Raw genomic sequence first — 18,945 nt, 5'->3', positions numbered from 1 at the left:
TTGATAGTAGACTTGTCTTGAAGTGGTAGGAGATCCCTTGTTTCGCGACGTACAGCACACCACGGCTGATGTTTTACTTCAAGCAACAGCTAGTTTCCTCAAGCCTGCGTAAACCAGTCACAGAAGATTTTTTGTTGAAAATGTAATCAATGAAAAAAATGTAACTATAACTTTTTCCTTGCAGTCTTCCATACTTCACATGTCCTGTTACGACAGTCCTGATGCAAGCTTGGGATAAATAGTTCTAATTCCAGCGCTGCCAGGATAGATGTGGCTTGTCTTTGGTTATAAAAAGCCTCTGGTGAAATGTCTCTCTGAGTTTAAAGAAAGCACTAATACACCTCGTGATAGGCCATCATCTGAGTTTAACCAGCGAATACTTTGTTTTCAAGGTTTCCCCTTAGGGACTCCTTTATGACCCACTTGCAGTGAGGTCTGATGTAACTCTTTGGGAGGGTTAATTGTTGCATGTGGACAGGATACCCTGACTCACATGATGAGGATTAACTTGGCCTCTCTCCTTACTAGTCTATGGCAGAGAAAGCCAGGAGCTGCTAGGATCAGACAATGGAAGGAGCTACAGCAGCATTGGATGGAGGGCTGGCAGGGAGGAGGAAGAACAGGGGTCCCCACCGGGCTGCACTGGCCACTTTCACCTTCCTCCTACTGCTGTGGGCATCTGTGCACTTACTGTACCAGGCGGTGGCTTATGAACTACCTGCGAATCATCGGGTGCGGAGGGAAGTAGGTCAGTGCCTGGATTATGCTCTCTATGATCTACATTCTTATGGCAGTTATGGAAAATTCATTGTGAGTGCGCATGTCTGATTTAGGAATATTTCAGGAGTGTTTATTGAGGCTGGGAACACACTAGGCAGGAAAGGGAAAGGTAGCGTTTTGCACTTGGAGTTTTTTTTTTAGTGTGTTTTCCGCGCATTTTTAGTGCATTTGCGGTTTGCATTTTTTCCAGCACATGTGTTTTTTTTCTTGCATTTTGTGTGCGTTTAAATGGATTTGCGTTTGCATATATAATTTGCATATGTGTTGCATGCTTTTTTTTTTTTTTTTTTTTTTTTTTTTTTTTTTTTTTTTCTTCTTCATGCGTTTTATGCATATCATTAGGAAGTCAACAGGAAGCATAAATACATCATCAAACTTGTTTGTTTCTTTTTTTTAAAAGCATTAAAAAATGCATTAAACCACAATACCTCTGCATCTCCATTGACTTTCATTATGTGTGTTTCAGATGCGTTTTGGAAAAATATGCAGCAAGACCAGCATTTTTAAAAATGCACATTGCAGAACGCAGACGTGTTTTTTTTTTTTTTTTTGTTTGGTTTTTTTTTCATGCGGCTCATTAACTTGCATTATGTGCGTTTTCTGCAATGCTAGCATTGCTGCCTAGTGTGTTCCTACCCTGACCCTTTGATTGCTGCTACAGTGTCAGTGGACCTTACCCCAGCAGGACCATTGTTAGTTTTGCTGTGTGCCAAAACGTATAACGCCAGATGATTATTGAAATGCAAACATTTGGATTTGTATGCAAGGAGCATGCACTTTGCAATTCACTCAAATGCTGCAGCTACTGCAAGCTTATGGCTCAGTTCCAAATCGCATGCTACCTGCATGCAAACCTAGATATCTGCCTCTCACCAATTATAGCATAACATGAAATTATTATGAATTGCATGCAGCTTGGAATTGCTCCAATCAAATTCAGGTGTTCCCCATATGGACTGGGCCATTTGCCAATAGCATACAAATTGCCACAAAATTTGCATAGACTTTTAAAATTAGTATCTCATCAATTATAGCTTTTATAAATGGTGTAGTTAAGCAAACATTACATGTCAGATATAAAACATTTAAAATAATGAGTGCAATAAAAAGGTTTGGTTTATTTTGTTATTTTAGGCTTCTTGCACACCAAGACGTTGCATTAGGTGGCACGTTAAGGTCGCATAACGTGCACCTAACACAACGTATGGTGCTGCAAGAGCCGACAGTAGAGTGAGCCGCGTTAGGCGGCTCGAGTCCTATAATGTCTCCCAGAGTGGCGCTGATTGGCCAGCGGGACCACGTGATGCGGAGCGAGACACTCCGCATCACGTGGTCCCGCCGGCCAATCAGTGCCCGCCAGTGCAGTGAATATTAAGTAGCCATGTGCGCGGCTACTGTAGCTGGCTCTCCCCGCCTCCTCTCCGCCCCCCACTGCGCATGTGCAAACAGTCTAACGCGGCTATAGCCGCTCCAACGCCGTAGCATGCTGCACTTTGCACAGAACGTGCAGCGTTACATGTAACGTGGGCTGTGTGAACAGCCCACTTGTGTTACATTGCTGTGCGTTGGGGGAGCGTTACAGGCACACTAACGTGCGCCTGTAACGTCTTGGTGTGTAAGCAGCCTAAATGCTTGCACACAATTTCCTCTTAAAGGACAACTTTGACAACAGGGATATGGAGGCTGACATTTTTCCTTTTAAACAATACTAGTTGCCTGGCAGTCCTGCAGATCTGTTTGGCTGTAGTAGTGTCTGAATAACACCAGAAACATGCATGCAGCTAATCTTGTCAGATCTAGCAATGTCAGAAACATCTGATCTGCTGAATGCTTGTTCAGGGTCTATGGCTAAAAGTATTAGGGCTCGTTTCCACTAGTGCGGTGCAGAATCGCCTGCATTCCACCGCGGACAAAATTGCATGCGGGTGCGATTCCGCATGCGTTTTTGCCACGATTTCGCATGCGATTCCGCATAGGTAAGACTGTATGCGATTTTAACCATGTCACTGCCTGAGTGAAATAACATTAATACCTATGCGAAATCGCATGCGATTTCGCGTCAAACGCATGGTCACCCCGCATGCGATTTCCCTATTAGTTACATTAGCAGCGATTCGCGCACATTCCTTCTGCACGCGAAATCTGACGGCCCTGCCGTGCAGATTTCTGCCGCACCAAAAAACGCTGCCGCAGCCGCACAAGTGGAAACAGCCCCATCCACTTACATTACCTATGCGAATCCGCGTGCAGTGCCCGCATGCGGATTCGCTATAGTGGAAACGAGCCCTCAGAGACAGAGGATTAGCAGGATAGCCAGGCAACCGGTATTGGTTAAAAGGAAATAAATATGGCAGCCTCCATGTACCTCTTGCTTCAGTTGTCCTTTAAAGTGTAACTGTCGGGCATAAAATCAAAAATCAATTCTTTATTTTTATCTGGTAAACAAGTAATATGGATGCTAACCAGGCGATCCAAAAGTTAAAATCTCTTTTACTTTTCTTGTTTATTAATGATCGTTCCCCAGTTTACCTGACTCTTATTTGGTACGTTCGCACAAAGGTAGTTGCAGCTGGGTTGTCGGATTGTGTTTTTTTTTTTTTTTTGGTTTTTTTTTTTTTTTTGCTTCTTTATTTCCCCTCAGACTTAACTAATGTACAGAAGCAAAAAAGGGACAACCCAGCATTCCCTGCAACTTCCTTTGTGCGGCAATGTACCAAGTGAGGCCTGGTGCACACCAAAAACTGCTAGCAGATTCGCAAAATGCTAGCAGATTTTGAAACGCTTTTTGTTATTTTTCTGCAGCGTTTCAGCTAGCATTTTGCGGTTTTGTGTAGCGGTTTTGGTATAGTAGATTTCATGTATTGTTACAGTAAAGCTGTTACTGAACAGCTACTGTAACAAAAAACGCCTGGCAAACCGCTCTGAAGTGCCGTTTTTCAGAGCGGTTTGCGGTTTTCCTATACTTAACATGGAGGCAGAAACGCATCCGCAATCCAAAATCTGCAGCAGCCCGGGAGTATGCGTTTCTGCAAAACGCCTCCCGCTCTGGTGTGCACCAGCCTATTGAAATACATTACCCTAGCAGATCCGCACCCGCAAGCGGATCGCAAACTGCAGCCGAACCGCTCTGGTGTGCACTAGGCCTAAGAGCCAGGTAAACTGGGGAATGATCATTTATAAACAAGAAAAGTAAAAGAGATTTTAACTTTTTGGACTGCCTGGTTAGCATCCATATTACTTGTTTACCAGATAAAAAAAAAATTGATTTTTTATTTTATGCCCGACAGTTACTCTTTAAGGTAAAACAAAATGTAACAGCATGAATTCAGTTGTTGTTTGAATTACTTTTTTTTTTTTTTTTTTAATTGATCATAATTAGTTGAATGGGAATATACACATAGAAGCAGCTCTGATGCATTTGTGTGAAAGATTGCTGGATCCATGTGTTTTATGATTATTGCATTGGGAAAGAGATAATAATGGCAAATATACATCCTAACCAAATCAGCATTCAGAACCGTGTCAATGTAGACAAAAGTGTGGATTTTCTAAGGTAGATACAGCAGTGGCATTCAAGTTCACAATAAACATATTCTATGGTTATTGGCTAATTTAATCATTTTAATGTTCATGTAAATTGGCTTATTTACCATGGGAAAAGCTTAACAGGGTCACTCACTGAATGGCTTAATTCAATTAGGGCCCGTTTCCACTAGTGCGGTGCGAATCGCTGGGATTCCACCGCTGACAAAATCGCACGCGGATGCGATTCCGCATGCGATTTTTGCCGCGATTTCGCATAGGCAGGCTATCAGCGATTTTAACCATGTCACTGCCTGGCTCAATGTACATTAGGGTACTTATCCGTTAGCCGGGCGCATCCGGCAGGTGGCGCTAATTACTATTCCCCCTCCAGGCCGACATGGATAGTAGGGAAAGATGTAACTCTGGTGGAGTTTTGTCGCTACCTAGAGGATGCGCCCGGCTAACGGATAAGTACCTACATTAGTTTTAGTGCGAATTCGCACGCGAAATCGCGGCAAAAAACGCATGTGCGATTTCCCCTATTAAATACATTGCCTGCGAATCGCCTGCATTCCACACGCAGGCGAATTCTGCAGGCCCTACCGTGCAGAAAAATCTGACAAGTGGAAACAGTCTCATCCACTTGTATTGGTTATGCGAATCCGCATGCAGACAACGCATGCGGATTCGCTCTAGTGGAAACGGGCCCTTAGGGTTGGTGCACACCAGAAGAGCTTTTATGAGCTCTTTGTGATTTTAAAAGCTCCTGCTAATGTTATCCTATGTGTCTGTTCTCACTAGAGCAATGTGATTTTGTAAAAAATCCCCCATAGGATTGCATTAGCAAGAGCTTTTAAAATCTCTGCATTTAAAAAGCTCTTGTGGTGTGCACCAGCCCTAAGAGATGCTGGTCAACAGGTCTGTGCTGCAGGCAGGCCCGGATTTACATCACAGGAGCCTATATAGGCACAGATGTCCTGGCACCCTAAACATCGCCCTTCATGAATCTACAAAGCCGCGCGGGTGCAGTAGTGTTCATCTAGTTAGACGAAGAAGGGGAAAGTGACCCGCTCTGGGGGACATGGGGATCCTTGAAGACCAGCGGGGGACAAGACATCTGCAGGGGGCGGTAGGAGCACCAGGTAAGTGAAACTTAAAATTGAACTTTATCCCAATCAGTAGCTGATACCCCCTTTTACATGAGAAATCGATTAGTTTTCACAAACAGACCATCAGAGGGCGCTGTATGATTGATATTGTGGTGAAACCCCTCCCACAAAAGTTCGAACTTTTTTGGGCAGTTTCCTGTCTGTGAACCTTGTTGCATTGTGGGAAATAGCTGTTACAGCTGTTTCCAACTGCCAAAAACCATGCAGCAGCTACATCATCTGCCAACACTAAAATGTTCACTGGAGTTCCTGTGCTGGTGCCTTCTGCTGGTGCCTTCGACTGCTCAGTATTAAGTAGCTAGTGGTGCCCCTGACTGAAGGGAGATCTCATCAGTGGAATGCTGAGAGCCTGGTGAGTAAACTCTCATTTACATTCCGTACAGGATGGTATAGGGAAGGAGGGAGGTGCTCGGGGAGGGGAATGATCCGCCCCTCCATCACTGGGCGCCTGTAGGCACGTGCCTATAGTGCCTTATGGTAAATTTGGCCCTGGCTGCAGGAAGCTGAAGACACCTAAGATGTTTGGGATCGGTCAGGATTTGGCTGGTATTTCAACTTGGGAAGTTTTTCAGTGAGCCAGGTAGTCTCAGGCTGGAAGTACAGTAAGCAGTGCAGAAAACCATGCGTTTTCTGCACTGTGAGTTTTGTTTTTGGAGAGGGTTTGGTTATTGTTTTTGTTTGTTTGTTTGTTTGTTTTTGCATGTGGTTGTCTTTTCAATATGTTTTTTTGTACGTTTTTGCATTATTAAATTTTTCCCCAGTCAATGGAATAAATTACAGTAAGGGTCAGTTCACACTTGTAAATGCAAATTGCAATCGCTTGTGATTGCGATCACAATTTTGCATTACTTCAGCAATGGCTATCATTCATAAAGCATTTCCGCATGCGGAAATGCTTAATAGCGGTGACTTTACCGACCACTCTGCAAAATCCCCATTCATAAAGGCTCTTTCCGCATGAAAAGCTGACAGAGCGATACATTTCCGCCTTGTGCGGAGTTTTTCTAGATTTATCTAGAAAAAGTTACAAACACGTCCATTCATAAAGATTAGAGCAAGCGGTATGCAGAAGGAAAATACCGCTTGCTCGACAGTAGCGATAGGCGGGCGGATTACGTGTAAATGAATGGGACGGACCTCCCAAGCAGCATCAGACAGAGGAGCGCACGGAGGGAATCGGGCAACTTTTATGTTTCCGCATGTCTTCCGCCACGCTACCGCCAGCTTTCTCCAGAAAACCTCCGCACTTGTATCGCAACAGGCAAGTTTTTTTATGAATGACCACCCTGAAGTCTTAAGTACCGATTGCGGAGAAGAACGGTGTTTTCCCGCACTACCGACTGCACCTTTATGAATGATAGCCAATGTGTTTGTGATTGCATTTTGCGATGCGCATTCTAGTGAATGAGAATCATGGTGCAAGATTGACAATCGCAAACGTGCCGCAGTCGCTGCAGTTAGTTGTGCAGCAGTGCTTTGCTGATCGACAGCGATCCGCAAAGCGCGAATCCCGCACAAAAAAAAACACTAGTGTGTGCCTTACATAGTTTTTACAAAAACGCATGTAAAAATGTGTACCTCTGCGACTCCATTGAGATGCAGTATGTGTGTTTTACATGCGTTTTTAAAAAATATGCAGCAAGTTGTGTATTTTAAAAAAAATGCCCAATGTAAAACGTACATATTTGCGTTTTTACATGCAGCTCATAGACTTTCATTAGTGGTAAAAACGCTTCAGGGACGCACTGAAGGTTGTAACTGCTACATAGCAGATGAGCAAACGATTTCTCAGGTATGCAAGTTTTTGGTTTAACAGGAACCAGGACTTTGCAGGGGCTAGTCAGATTTTTGTCTGGCTCATAGGGGATTCCTAAAGTTGGAGATCCTAAGGGCCCTTTTCCACTAGAGCGATTGCGATTGCTGAATCGCAAAATCGCAAATCGCTAGTGATTTTTAAATCGCTAGGGTTGTTACTTTATCATAGAAATCACGAGAAGTATTTTCCACTACAGTGATTTGATTTGGAAATCGCTAATCGCAAATCGCAATCGCTTGTTGGAGCGATTTTTACAATGATAATGCAATGCAAATGAAAATCGCAAATCGCGATCGCATAACAGAATTAATGAAAAATCGCAATCACTGGCGTTTGTGATTTGTGATTGCGATTGCGATAGCAATCGCAATCACAAACGCCAGTGATTGCGATTTTTCATTAATTCTGTTATGCGATTGCGATTTGCGATTTTCATTTGCATTGCATTATCATTGTAAAAATCGCTCCAGCAAGCGATTGCGATTTGCGATTAGCGATTTCCAAATCGATTCACTGTAGTGGAAAATACTTCTCGTGATTTCTATGATAAAGTAGCAACCTTAGCGATTTAAAAATCACTAGCGATTTGCGATTTTGCGATTCAGCAATCACAATCGCTCTAGTGGAAAAGGGCCCTAAAGGCTAGTACACACTAGCAATTTTGATTGACCAATGATTGCTCAATTTTACCACCTCCCATGTAGTATGACCATTTACCTATATAATCTGCATAGAATTGAAAATCTGTTTGGCCCTCACACTACATGGAGGTGGTAAAATTGAGCAATCATTGGTCAATCAAAATTGCTAGTGTGTACTAGCCTTAAGGCAACTTTCACACTAAGCCTGTTGTATTGCAATAGGATGGCACTGCAACGGTGATGAAAAGCCACATCACGATGCACACAGTATATTAAGGATCCTTTCAAATGCTCAAATGCTATCCATTGCAATCTGTTTCAACGTACAATGCTGTGCAATTATAACACACAACACAATGGTGCAATTCTATTTCTATGTAACGTTTACATCATCAGCGCATCAGCCATGCGGCAGTTTCTGTCGGAATAACCTGCACCGTAATGTGCGCATTTTTCAGTGCAGCTCATCTAGCTTTATTACAGAAGAACCTGATGCACCGCACAGACAAAGCATCGATGTGAATAAGATAATTGTGGGTTCACTGCAGCGCTTTGCTGGGGAAGTATAGTCCCTTGCATACTAGCTGCGCTGCGTTTCCACTGCATTTGCGTTATGAAAAACTGTTTCTATTCACTTGAATGAGAGCCATGGCAAAATTGCACTCCATTTTACAGCGATTTTGCCATGATTCTCATTCAAGTGAATGAAAATGTGTTTTTCAAAACTCGAACACTGAGGAAATGTATCACAGCTACTGTGCAAGGGCCCTTAACCACTTTAGGACTGTAGGTTTACACCCCCCTAGTGACCAGGCTATTTTTTTTCCAATTTAGGCCACTGCAGCAACAAGGACTTGTTGCAGGGCCATACAACTCCGCACACAAGTGATTTCAAACCCTCCCGTCCCACCCCTTTTCTGCCCACCAACAGAGCATTCTGTTGGTGGGCTCTGATTGCTCCCCCAATGTTTGTTTGTTTATTTGTATATTGTTTATTTTAAATATACCTAATTTTATTTTTATTTTTTTTATCCCTCCCTCCCCTTGCCAGCCTGTATGACAGCGATCGGCTGTCATAGGCATCAGGCTATGAGAGCTGATCACTCCTGTCTCCCCCAGGGGGACAGCCGTGTTACGCGGCTGTCCCCAGTACAGCGCTGCCATATATATCACAGCGTTGTACTGTGTAAATAGCTGGGAGACTGATAGCGGAGCGGAGCTCCGTCATTCAAGCGTAGATGCACGTGCGATCTCCTGCAAAGCCCAGCCCCAGGACGTTAGGCATTAGGCGGTCCTGGGGCTGCCACCGCGTTCATGCCCATCGGTGTGACGCGGTCGTAGGCAAGTGAAAGTGGCAATCTGAATTGAAGTGAATCTGAAGTGAAAATAAACTTATTAGATAAGTTGTATGTGTAGTACAGCTAAGAAATAGAACATTAGTAGCACAGATGAGTCTCTTGTTTTCAGTGCAAGAAGAGTTAAAACTTCAGTTATTTATGCAAAAATGCTTTTCTTAGCTCTCTAACTCAACTTGGGTTGGCTACAGTACTGTTTTCTGAAGCACTTATCTCAACCAGTCTCTCACTGTTTCTTGTTTGTTTAACCTCCTTGCCGGTTATCCCGAAGTTCGGGGTAACCTGCGCAGGAGGATTTCTCAGGCCCCGCTGGGCCGATTTGCATAATTTATTTATTTTTTTGTTACAAGCAGCTAGCACTTTGCTAGTTGCTTGTAACATCCGCTCGCCGCTGCTATCCGCAACGTCGCGCAGCCTGGCCAATCGGGGCCAGGCAGCGCTGAGGGGTGGCCCGGGATTCCCTATGACGTCCCGACGTCGGTGACGTCATCCCGCCCCGTCGCCATGGTGCCGGAAGCGATCGGAGTGGCTACGGAGCTGCCGCTGCTCAGCGGCTGTCATGTAGCGAGCCCTGGGCTTGGTACATGATTTAAAAAAAAAATATATATATATATATTACAAAAAAAAGTGCTGTGCTGCCTCCTTGCCGGGGGAATTAGACCGGCAAGGAGGTTAAGGTTTTATTGCTAGAAAGTTCAAAGGGTCATTAGCTCTGCTCTGGTTCATCATTTTAAATACAGGGCTGGTGCACACCGAGCGGCTTTTTCAGCGTTTCTGCAGCCGCTTGCGGCTGCGGATCCACTTGGTCAATGTATCTCAAAGGGGTGGTGCACACCAGAGCGGGAGGCGTTTTGCAGAAACGAATCCTCCCGGGGTGAGGCATTTTTTGGATTTCGGATGCGTTTCTGCCTCAATGTTAAGTATAGGAAAAACGCAAACCGCTCTGAAAAACGCCTGTTCAGAGCGGTTTTGCCGGCGTTTTTGTTACATAAGCTGTTCAGTAACAGCTTTACTGTAACAATATATGAAATCTACTACACCAAAACCGCTACACAAAACCGCAAAACGCTAGCTGAAACGCTACAGAAAAATAAGAAAAAGCGTTTCAAAATCTGCTAGCGTTTTGCGGATCTGCTAGCGGGTTTTGGTGTGCACCAGGCCACAGAGTGTAATTTGTAAACTGCAAATATTAGAGAATGATGCAATGTTATTTAAAACAAAAAAAAATTAAAATAAAAAATGCTATATAACTGAAAATAACAATGAGACTTTTTTTTCTTTGCTAATAATGTTCTATAAATTATCTGTACTACACATACAATTTATTATATCCTACTTTTTTTTTTTTTTTTTGGTCACTTTTAGTGTCACTTTAAACTTACATTATCATGCACCACAACACACGTAATTTGATTGTAGCTTTATGGTGTAGACTGATACAATCTTTATTTGCCTAATCCTTTCAAATCTAAGGGTAAACTGAGTGAATATACTTTGAATGGATATTTTAAGTAGTAAAATGCATAGAAAATGGTGAGATTGAACAAAAAAGGTTGTCTCATTAGTGGGCATCTGTGGCACCTGGTATGACTGGCATGCCATCTGCAGACTAACCCATACAAACTGGATTTATTGGCTCATTTCAGAGAACAAGCTTCAGTAAGGCATACTGTTGAAAAAGGTGCCCATTTAAAAGGGTGCATTATAGCGGTAGCAGAATATCTGTATTTTTACCGATATTCTGCAACATTCATATAGTAAAACATTGGTATTTGGTAATGTTATTTTACTGTGACCTAACCACTCCCTATTCTCGCACAGAACCCTCCGCTGGTGGTGCCTAACCCTTGACCTGGTGGGCAATTAACCTGAAACCCCCACCCCAACTAACCTTAACCCTGACATCTTGTTTAAAGGGAAGGTTCAGGGAGGGTGGAGAAAAAATAAAAATCAATTTCCACTTACCTGGGGCTTCCTCCAGCCCGTGGCAGGCAGGAGGTGCCCTCGCCGCCGCTCCGCAGGCTCCTGGTGGCCGACCCGACCTGGCCAGGCCGGCTGCCAGGTCGGGCTCTTCTGCGCTCCATGTCCTGGTACTTCTGCGTCCCACGCCGGCGCTCTGACGTCATCGGACGTCCGCCGGGCTGTACTGCGCATGCGTAGTACCAGGACTTGGAGCGCAGAAGAGCCCGACCTGGCAGCCGGCCTGTGGAGTGGAAATTGATTTTTATTTTTTCTCCACCCTCCCTGAACCTTTCCTTTAAGGCCTGGTGCACACCAGAGGAGTTTTTCTGAGCGTTTTGAGTTTTTAAATCTGCTGCTAATGTTATCCTATGTGTCTGTGCACACTGGAGCAATGAGGTTTTCTAAAAAAAAACCATAGCATTACATTGGGAAGAGCTTTTGAAACCTCTAAAAGCTTTTCCCAATGTAATGCTATGGGGTTTTTTTTACAAAACCTCATTGCTCCAGTGTGCACAGACACATAGGATAACATTAGCAGCAGATTTAAAAACTCAAAACGCTCAGAAAAACTCCTCTGGTGTGCACCAGGCCTAAAAGAGCACCCAAATTGTACCTACAAATAGACTACAAATAGCAGAGATAAATAGTGGCTACACATAGAAAATAGCAGCGACAACATGTACAAGTCCTTACGCCCTTTTAAACTGCTCCTTTAGTGGAGGTGTTTGCTTAGCTGTTGGTATGTAGTCTTTTCGCTGTGCCAGTTTAATAGTGTGTGTGCCAAGATTTCTGTACAGCCGCTAAAATCATTAGGGGAGATAGCCGCGCCTTTTTAAACTTGCAGTGTTTTCAAATGATCCTTTAGCAAGGTGTGCCAATGCAGCAGAGAATGAAGTTTCACTCCTCATCCTCCAGGACAGCCGTATAACATGAGATAGCCAGTTCCTCCACCAAGGAAACACACCCGAATAAAATTTGTATAAAACCACCTCACCCACATCACCCTTTAAGTTTTGCTGTTTCCCACGCAGGAAACATCCAGTTTAGGTCTTTGTACCTATTTTTCTGTTTTTAGGGGAACCCTCTTACTCCTGGAGCCTGCATGAGGAGCTGGCATAGTGGACGGTGTGGAAGAGGTTGATGCCGTGCTCGCTGGAGGTTCTCGCGGTTGGCAGGGACAGCCAGCCGGGAGTCCTGTGTTTATGCCTGGCGTGTGCCAGAAGAGGGGTTGGAGCGGTGACGTCTGCAGTCCATCAGGCGAACGAAAAGTCTTTCCGCGATGACGCACTTCCAGACCAGATGTCATCCTGCGTGGCGGCATTTAAAACACCATTATTGCCTCGCTGCCTGCTGGATCAGCTCGAGGCATAGAACTAGCAGGTTTGATCCCTGTGGGGAATATCATTCAGGGCCCATTCACACTAGAGTGTTTTGCCGCGATTTTGGCAAAACGCTCAAACGCTAGTGCTTTTTAATCGCGCTAGTGTAATGAAACCCTATGGGCCGTTCTTACTTGGGTGATTTGCGGTAATCGCCGCAAATCGCCCCAAAATGCAAAACGCAAACACGTCACCTGCACCATTTTCAGGCGATTTCCCACCAATCATGTTTCAGTACTATAGAAGCGCTAACCGTGATCGTGGCAAAATCGCCACAGTGTTCAGTGATTTTTCCGCGTGAAATCACGGAAAAATCACTCCTGCAAAAATCGCCAGCGTTTTGTGTTTCTAAGTGTGAATGGAGTCTAACTGCTCATATGTTTTTTATTCGCTAGAGAAGATGCTGTGGGATGTTAGGCTCTATTGCTATATAGCATGCAGGCCTGGTGGCCATAAGCCTTTATGTGGCTGTGTTATCCTAATGTTATCCAGTTTCCTGCTTTATTATCATTATTTATCATTATTATTTAATAGATTTATATAGCGCCAACATATTACGCAGCGCTGTACAATAAATAGGATTACAGACAATAACAGGGGTGACAGAACAATACAGGTAGTAGACAATAGATACAACAATACAGGTAATAGCAATAAGATACACAACACAATGCAGATAGTAGTACAATGCCAGATCATACACTGGAGTGGTAGCAGTAAAAATTACAAGTTCCAAATTCTGGGTAAAGTGCACACAGTCAAGTATGATACACAAGGGGAGAGGGCCCTGCCAAAGGCTTACGATCTGGAGGGAGGGGTTGGTGACACGAAAGGAGGGGGTGCAACAAGAAGTTATTGGCAGAAAGGATTAGGGCAGTGTTGAGTTTATGTATGGATTACTAACTAATTACTAATGGATTGGATAACTTAATTGTTATATGCATATATTTGCATAAACATTTGTGTAATCCTGCAACTCAAAAATATTTGCATCTCACTGATCATCCCTACTCATCGTGCTGTAAAACTTGATGCATGTAATTCTGCTTAACACAGTTTATTGCATACACCCCATTGTGTGGCCGAGCTGTCACCTAACAGACTCCTCCAACTCTGTTTCAAACCAGACAAAATACAAGGAGGATATATCTGAAAATATATACATTTTTAGATTTCGCATCTTCTATAGGATGGGAGTCTGAAGCCAATATGTAATAAATTGCAAGCTTTCTGCCATAAGAAGCCTTGACAGCGGACATCACATGTTGGCCAAGTACATCCAGCAAGGTATAAAATTGGCTGCTTCACTATGTAGTTTATCCACCAACTTAGACGGTAATTAATCTCTTCATTCCGAACTTAGTCTGACAAGCGCCTTTTCTTTTTTTTATTGTACGCTTCTAAAAAGTTGGAACAGCTGCACATCCTAATCATAATATACATTACAGTATAAATGTATCTTAAAAGATTAGCCTGCATCATTTTACGAGGCTGTTATTTATGCACAATTACCTTTAACATTAATTTATCTACCTCCCGATACTGAGAATAAAAATGAATGTAAAGAAAATTAGCTGTGCTGGATTTTGTACATCGCTCCAGAAGCAGAGACATTGCTATCAAGATCACATTACAAATTCCTCTATTACGCTCTTATTAAGTATTGCCATAAAAATGCTGAAGTTGGCGTTTGATGTATGGCTAGCCTTGTGCATTGTGCGCACCCATAAAATTTGGTATGAATCATCATGGCCTTTCTCATATGCCTCTGATAAGTTTTGCTGTATTACTGAAATTAAACTTGCTCTACGTGTAATATTTACAAGCATTGCTAATTTACAAAATAAATCATGGTAGCACTCTGGGGCTTAACTATAAATCATGGGACCCATCCCTCCCCCCCCCCCCCCCCCCCAAGCAAAGATTTGCCCTGCGGTCTTCACACCCTTTCCCTTGTCTGCCCCTGGTGGTCCTCACGCGTCTAGTGAAAAATGGCGCCGGCAAAATAATGGCGCCCCCTTCTGCCCGATATATGTTTAAAACGATATTTATCGTTTTAAAGGTTAAAATAGTGCAGACCTTTAAAAACGAAATTTATCGTTTTAAAATTTTATTTTTTTTTTTGTCCTGCCTGAATGATATTTATCGTTTTAACCCCTGCTTTGCTGCCGTTTGGAAAATATCTGCCCGCCGGCTTTAATGTTTAATAGCAAAGCCCCCTTAAAAGTTAAAAACACCAAATTTGCAGGGAATGTTAAGAAGAAAATTGTGAACAAGAGGAAATTTTTTTTTTTTTCAAAAAGACCTTATAGTTTGAGAAAATCGATTTTAAATCTTCAAAGAGGAAAATGTATCTATTTAAATTGCGTACTGACATTTCCGCGGCGGAAACAATTCCCGCCGACTTTAGCAGTTAATAGCAGAGTCCCCTTAAAACACCAAATTTGCAGGATATGTTAAGATACTGGGAAACAATTATTTAAAAAAAAAAAGAAAAATTTTATTTTTTTATTTAAATTTTTGGGTTATGTTCAGTGTGGGAATTTCTTTGAAAAAAATGACGTGGGGTCCCCCCTCCCGAGCCTCTGTAACCCCTTGTCCCCCATGCAGGCTGGGATAGCCAGAATGCGGAGCCCCGGCCGACTGGGGCTTCGCACCCTGAGCTATACCAGCCCGCATGGTCCATGGTATGGGGGGGCTTCGGGGGGGAGGGGCGGCCAAGCCTTCCCCTCCCCCCCCTGAGCCCTTGTCCAATCCATGGACAAGGGGCTCTTCCCCACCTCCGGTGCCCCAGGAGGAGGTGGGGGACGACGACTCCCTTGGGGGGGTTCATGGTGGCATCTGGGAGTCCCCTTTAAGAAGGGGAACCCAGATGCCTGTCCCCCTCCCAGGAGAAATGAGTATAGGGGTGCACCCCTTACCCATTTCCATAAAGGGTTAAATGAAATAAAAACGCAACAACGAGAAAAGTCCTTTAATGTTCTAAATTAACCAGAAATACTTACCTGTACCTTTTTAACCACCCTGGCGGTATTGACGAGCTCAGCTCGTCCAGGAAAAACTTGCTGAAAGCGGTATTGACGAGCTGAGCTCGTCAATACTGCCAGGGAGATTTCTTGTTTCTCTGCCCCGCCGGCTGCACTTTTCCCTCATCAGAGGGATTCCCCAGGATGGCTGGATGCCTGTCAGCACGCTGTGGGTAGCGATCTGTGCTACCCACAGCATACAGAACTAGCATCCAGCCACCCTGGGAATCCCTGTGCAGCCGGCGGGGCAGAGAATGTGTGGGGCTGTGCAGGGATTCCCCTTCTTTGCCGGCGGGTGGCTGGTGCGGGGATCCTCTCTGTGCGGGGGGCCGGGGATCCCCGTACTGTGCATGCGGGGTGACCCTTTTGTGTGTGCGGGGGGGGCGGGTATCCCCTTCTATGGGGCTGGTCTTGGCCGGTCGGGGACACCCCCTTCTGTGGTGGGGGGAAGGTGGGTGTCCCCATCTATGTGGGCTGTGGGTGGCCTCTCCCTCCTCTTCCCCATCCCTCCCTCTCTGTCCCCCGTGTCCCCCCCCCCCCCCCCCCCCGATCCCGTGTCTCCCCCCTGTAAGAAGCCCTGATCTACTCACCTGAGGGCTTTCTCCTGCGCCGGCCGCGATGGACACCCTCCTCCTCCATCGCCGAAGTCCCGGTCTGTGTAATTACAGTACGCGGCTTGGTGACGTCACCAAGCTGCGTACTGTAATTACAGAGAACACGAGACTTCGCGATGGAGGAGGAGGGTGTCCATCGTGGCCGCCGCAGGAGAAAGCCCTCAGGTGAGTAGATCAGGGCTTCTTACAGGGGGGAGACACGGGATCGGGGGGGGGGGGACACGGGGGACAGAGAGGGAGGGATGGGGAAGAGGAGGGAGAGGCCACCCACAGCCCACATAGATGGGGACACCCACCTTCCCCCCACCACAGAAGGGGGTGTCCCCGACCGGCCAAGACCAGCCCCATAGAAGGGGATACCCGCCCCCCCGCACACACAAAAGGGTCACCCCGCATGCACAGTACGGGGATCCCCGGCCCCCCGCACAGAGAGGATCCCCGCACCAGCCACCCGCCGGCAAAGAAGGGGAATCCCTGCACAGCCCCACACATTCTCTGCCCCGCCGGCTGCACAGGGATTCCCAGGGTGGCTGGATGCTAGTTCTGTATGCTGTGTGTAGTGGGGGGGACACAGGATCAGGGGTGAGAGGGGGGGCATGGAGGACAGAGAGGGAGGGATGGGGGAAGAGGAGGGAGAGGCCACCCACAGCCCGCATAGATGGGGACCCCCACCTCCCACCCACCACAGAAGGGGGTGTCCCCGACCCACCACGACTAGCCCCCATAGAAGGATGATACCTGCCCCCCCCCAATGCACACACAGAAGGGCCACCCACACGCACAGTATGGGGATTCCCCCCCCCCCACAGAGGGGATCCCCGCCGGCCACTACCAGCCAGCACAGAAGGGGAGCCCCCCCCCCCACAGAAGGGACACCCGGCCACAGTTAGGGGGCATCGGGGGCAATGGGGTTGGGGGGGCAGAGGCACCCGCAAACCTAGCTCCCTATACATATGACTCCCTAGACCTGGCTGCACATCTGTCTCCTATACACCTGGCTGCACATCTGTCTCCTATACACCAGCAAACATCTTGCTCCCTATATACCTGGCAAAACATCTAGCTAACTACACCTGGCTGCACATCTGGCTAATACATCTGGCTATACATCTGGGTCTTATACTCACCATTGGCATGCTGATCCCTCGCCGCGTACCTCTGATAGCTTCTCCAGTGCCTTCTTCCATGTCCCTTGGCGGATTTTGCTTCTCCCTTGGCGATCACATGTCCCCCGTCGATCGGCGTTGATGGCACCAATGTCACACAGCATCATCAAAATCTCGCAGCAAACACTTTTTTTTTATTGAATTCAATACAATAACCTGTATTGAATTCAATATAAAAAAAATGATTGCAAAAAAAATTGGTTGAAAATTATTGGAAATTAATTGAACCACTTTTTGCACGGAAATCCTGGGGAAATAGAACGCCAGGGTGGCTACGAAAAAAATCCCAAGCCAATTAGGTCCCACGACAGTATCCTCCATCTTGCGATCTTCAGAAATACTTACCTGTACCTTTTTTTTAAGAAAAAAATCCCACGCCATTATCCTCGGAAAAGGTCCCGCGCTATAATCTGTTATGTCCCACGACGACAGTATCCTCTGTCTTGCGATCTTCAGAAATACTTACCTGTACCTTTTACAGTAAAATCCCACGGCAATTAGGTCCCACGACAGTATCCTCTATCTTGCGACCTTCTGATACATGTTGATTGAAGATCTCCGCCGCCCCGACGCCACACACGCCGCCCCCGCCGCACTGCTCTCAGCTATACTAAGTATAGCTTAGAGCAAAAAGCATCTTTAAATTTTAGCTCCAATGGTCCCCATTGGTTCCTTAACAGACCAATGGGGATCAGGAGGATCCCCATTGGTCGATAAGGAACCAATGGGGAGACTTGGAGCCAAAATTTAAAGATGCTTTTTGTTCTCAGCTATACTTAGTATAGCTGAGAGTGCATCTATATAGACGCATTAGCGCTGGCTGCCGCTGCCCTCCCTGCCTCTCACACCTGTTACCCTCACCCATGCTGGCACCCATAGGTGCATTGGGTGCCAGCATGGGTGAGGGTGACAGGTGGGGAGAGGCAGGGAGGGCAGCGGCAGCTAGCGCTAATGCGTCTATATAGACGCACTCTCAGCTATACTTATAGCTGAGAGCAAAAAAGCATCTTTAAATTTTGGCTCCAAGGCTCCCCGTTGGTTCCTTATCAACCAATGGGGATCCTCCTGATCCCCATTGGTCTGTTAAGGAACCAATGGGGACCATTGGAGCTAAAATTTAAAGATGCTTTTTTGCTCTTGGCTATACTAAGTATAGCTAAGAGCAGTGCGGCGGAGGCGGCGTGTGTGGCGTCGGGACGGCGGAGATCTTCAATCAAGATGTATCAGAAGATCGCAAGATGGAGGATACTGTCGTGGGACCTGATTGGCGTGGGATTTTTTTCTTAAAGGTACAGGTAAGTATTTGTGGTTAATTTAGAACATTAAAGGACTTTTCTCGTGGTTGTGTTTTTATTTCATTTAACCCTTTGTGGAAATGGGTAAGGGGTACTTTGTACCTCCTATACTCATTTCTCCTGGGAGGGGGGTGGGCATCTGGGGGTCCCCTTCTTAAAGGGGACTCCCAGATGCCACCATGAACCCCCCTCCCCCAGGTAGTCGTCGCCCCCCCCG

The 18,945-nt window shown here is 45.6% G+C and overlaps 1 protein-coding gene across 1 annotated transcript in view; it reads left to right on the top strand.

Moving 5' to 3' along the window:
• Positions 1–476: 476 nt before the first annotated feature.
• The window catches only part of SLC24A5 (solute carrier family 24 member 5), a 65,908-nt gene continuing 47,439 nt past the window's right edge, over positions 477–18,945 (top strand). Inside the window, exon 1 of the mRNA XM_068272514.1 lies at positions 477–748. Coding sequence (XP_068128615.1) covers positions 568–748 — 181 coding nt within the window. The 5' untranslated portion in view covers positions 477–567. The remainder of the gene's footprint in view (positions 749–18,945) is intronic.

This window comes from Hyperolius riggenbachi, chromosome 3, assembly GCF_040937935.1.
Source record: "Hyperolius riggenbachi isolate aHypRig1 chromosome 3, aHypRig1.pri, whole genome shotgun sequence".
Taxonomy (NCBI): Eukaryota; Metazoa; Chordata; class Amphibia; order Anura; family Hyperoliidae; genus Hyperolius; species Hyperolius riggenbachi.
This window is presented reverse-complemented; position numbering and strand designations above follow the sequence as displayed.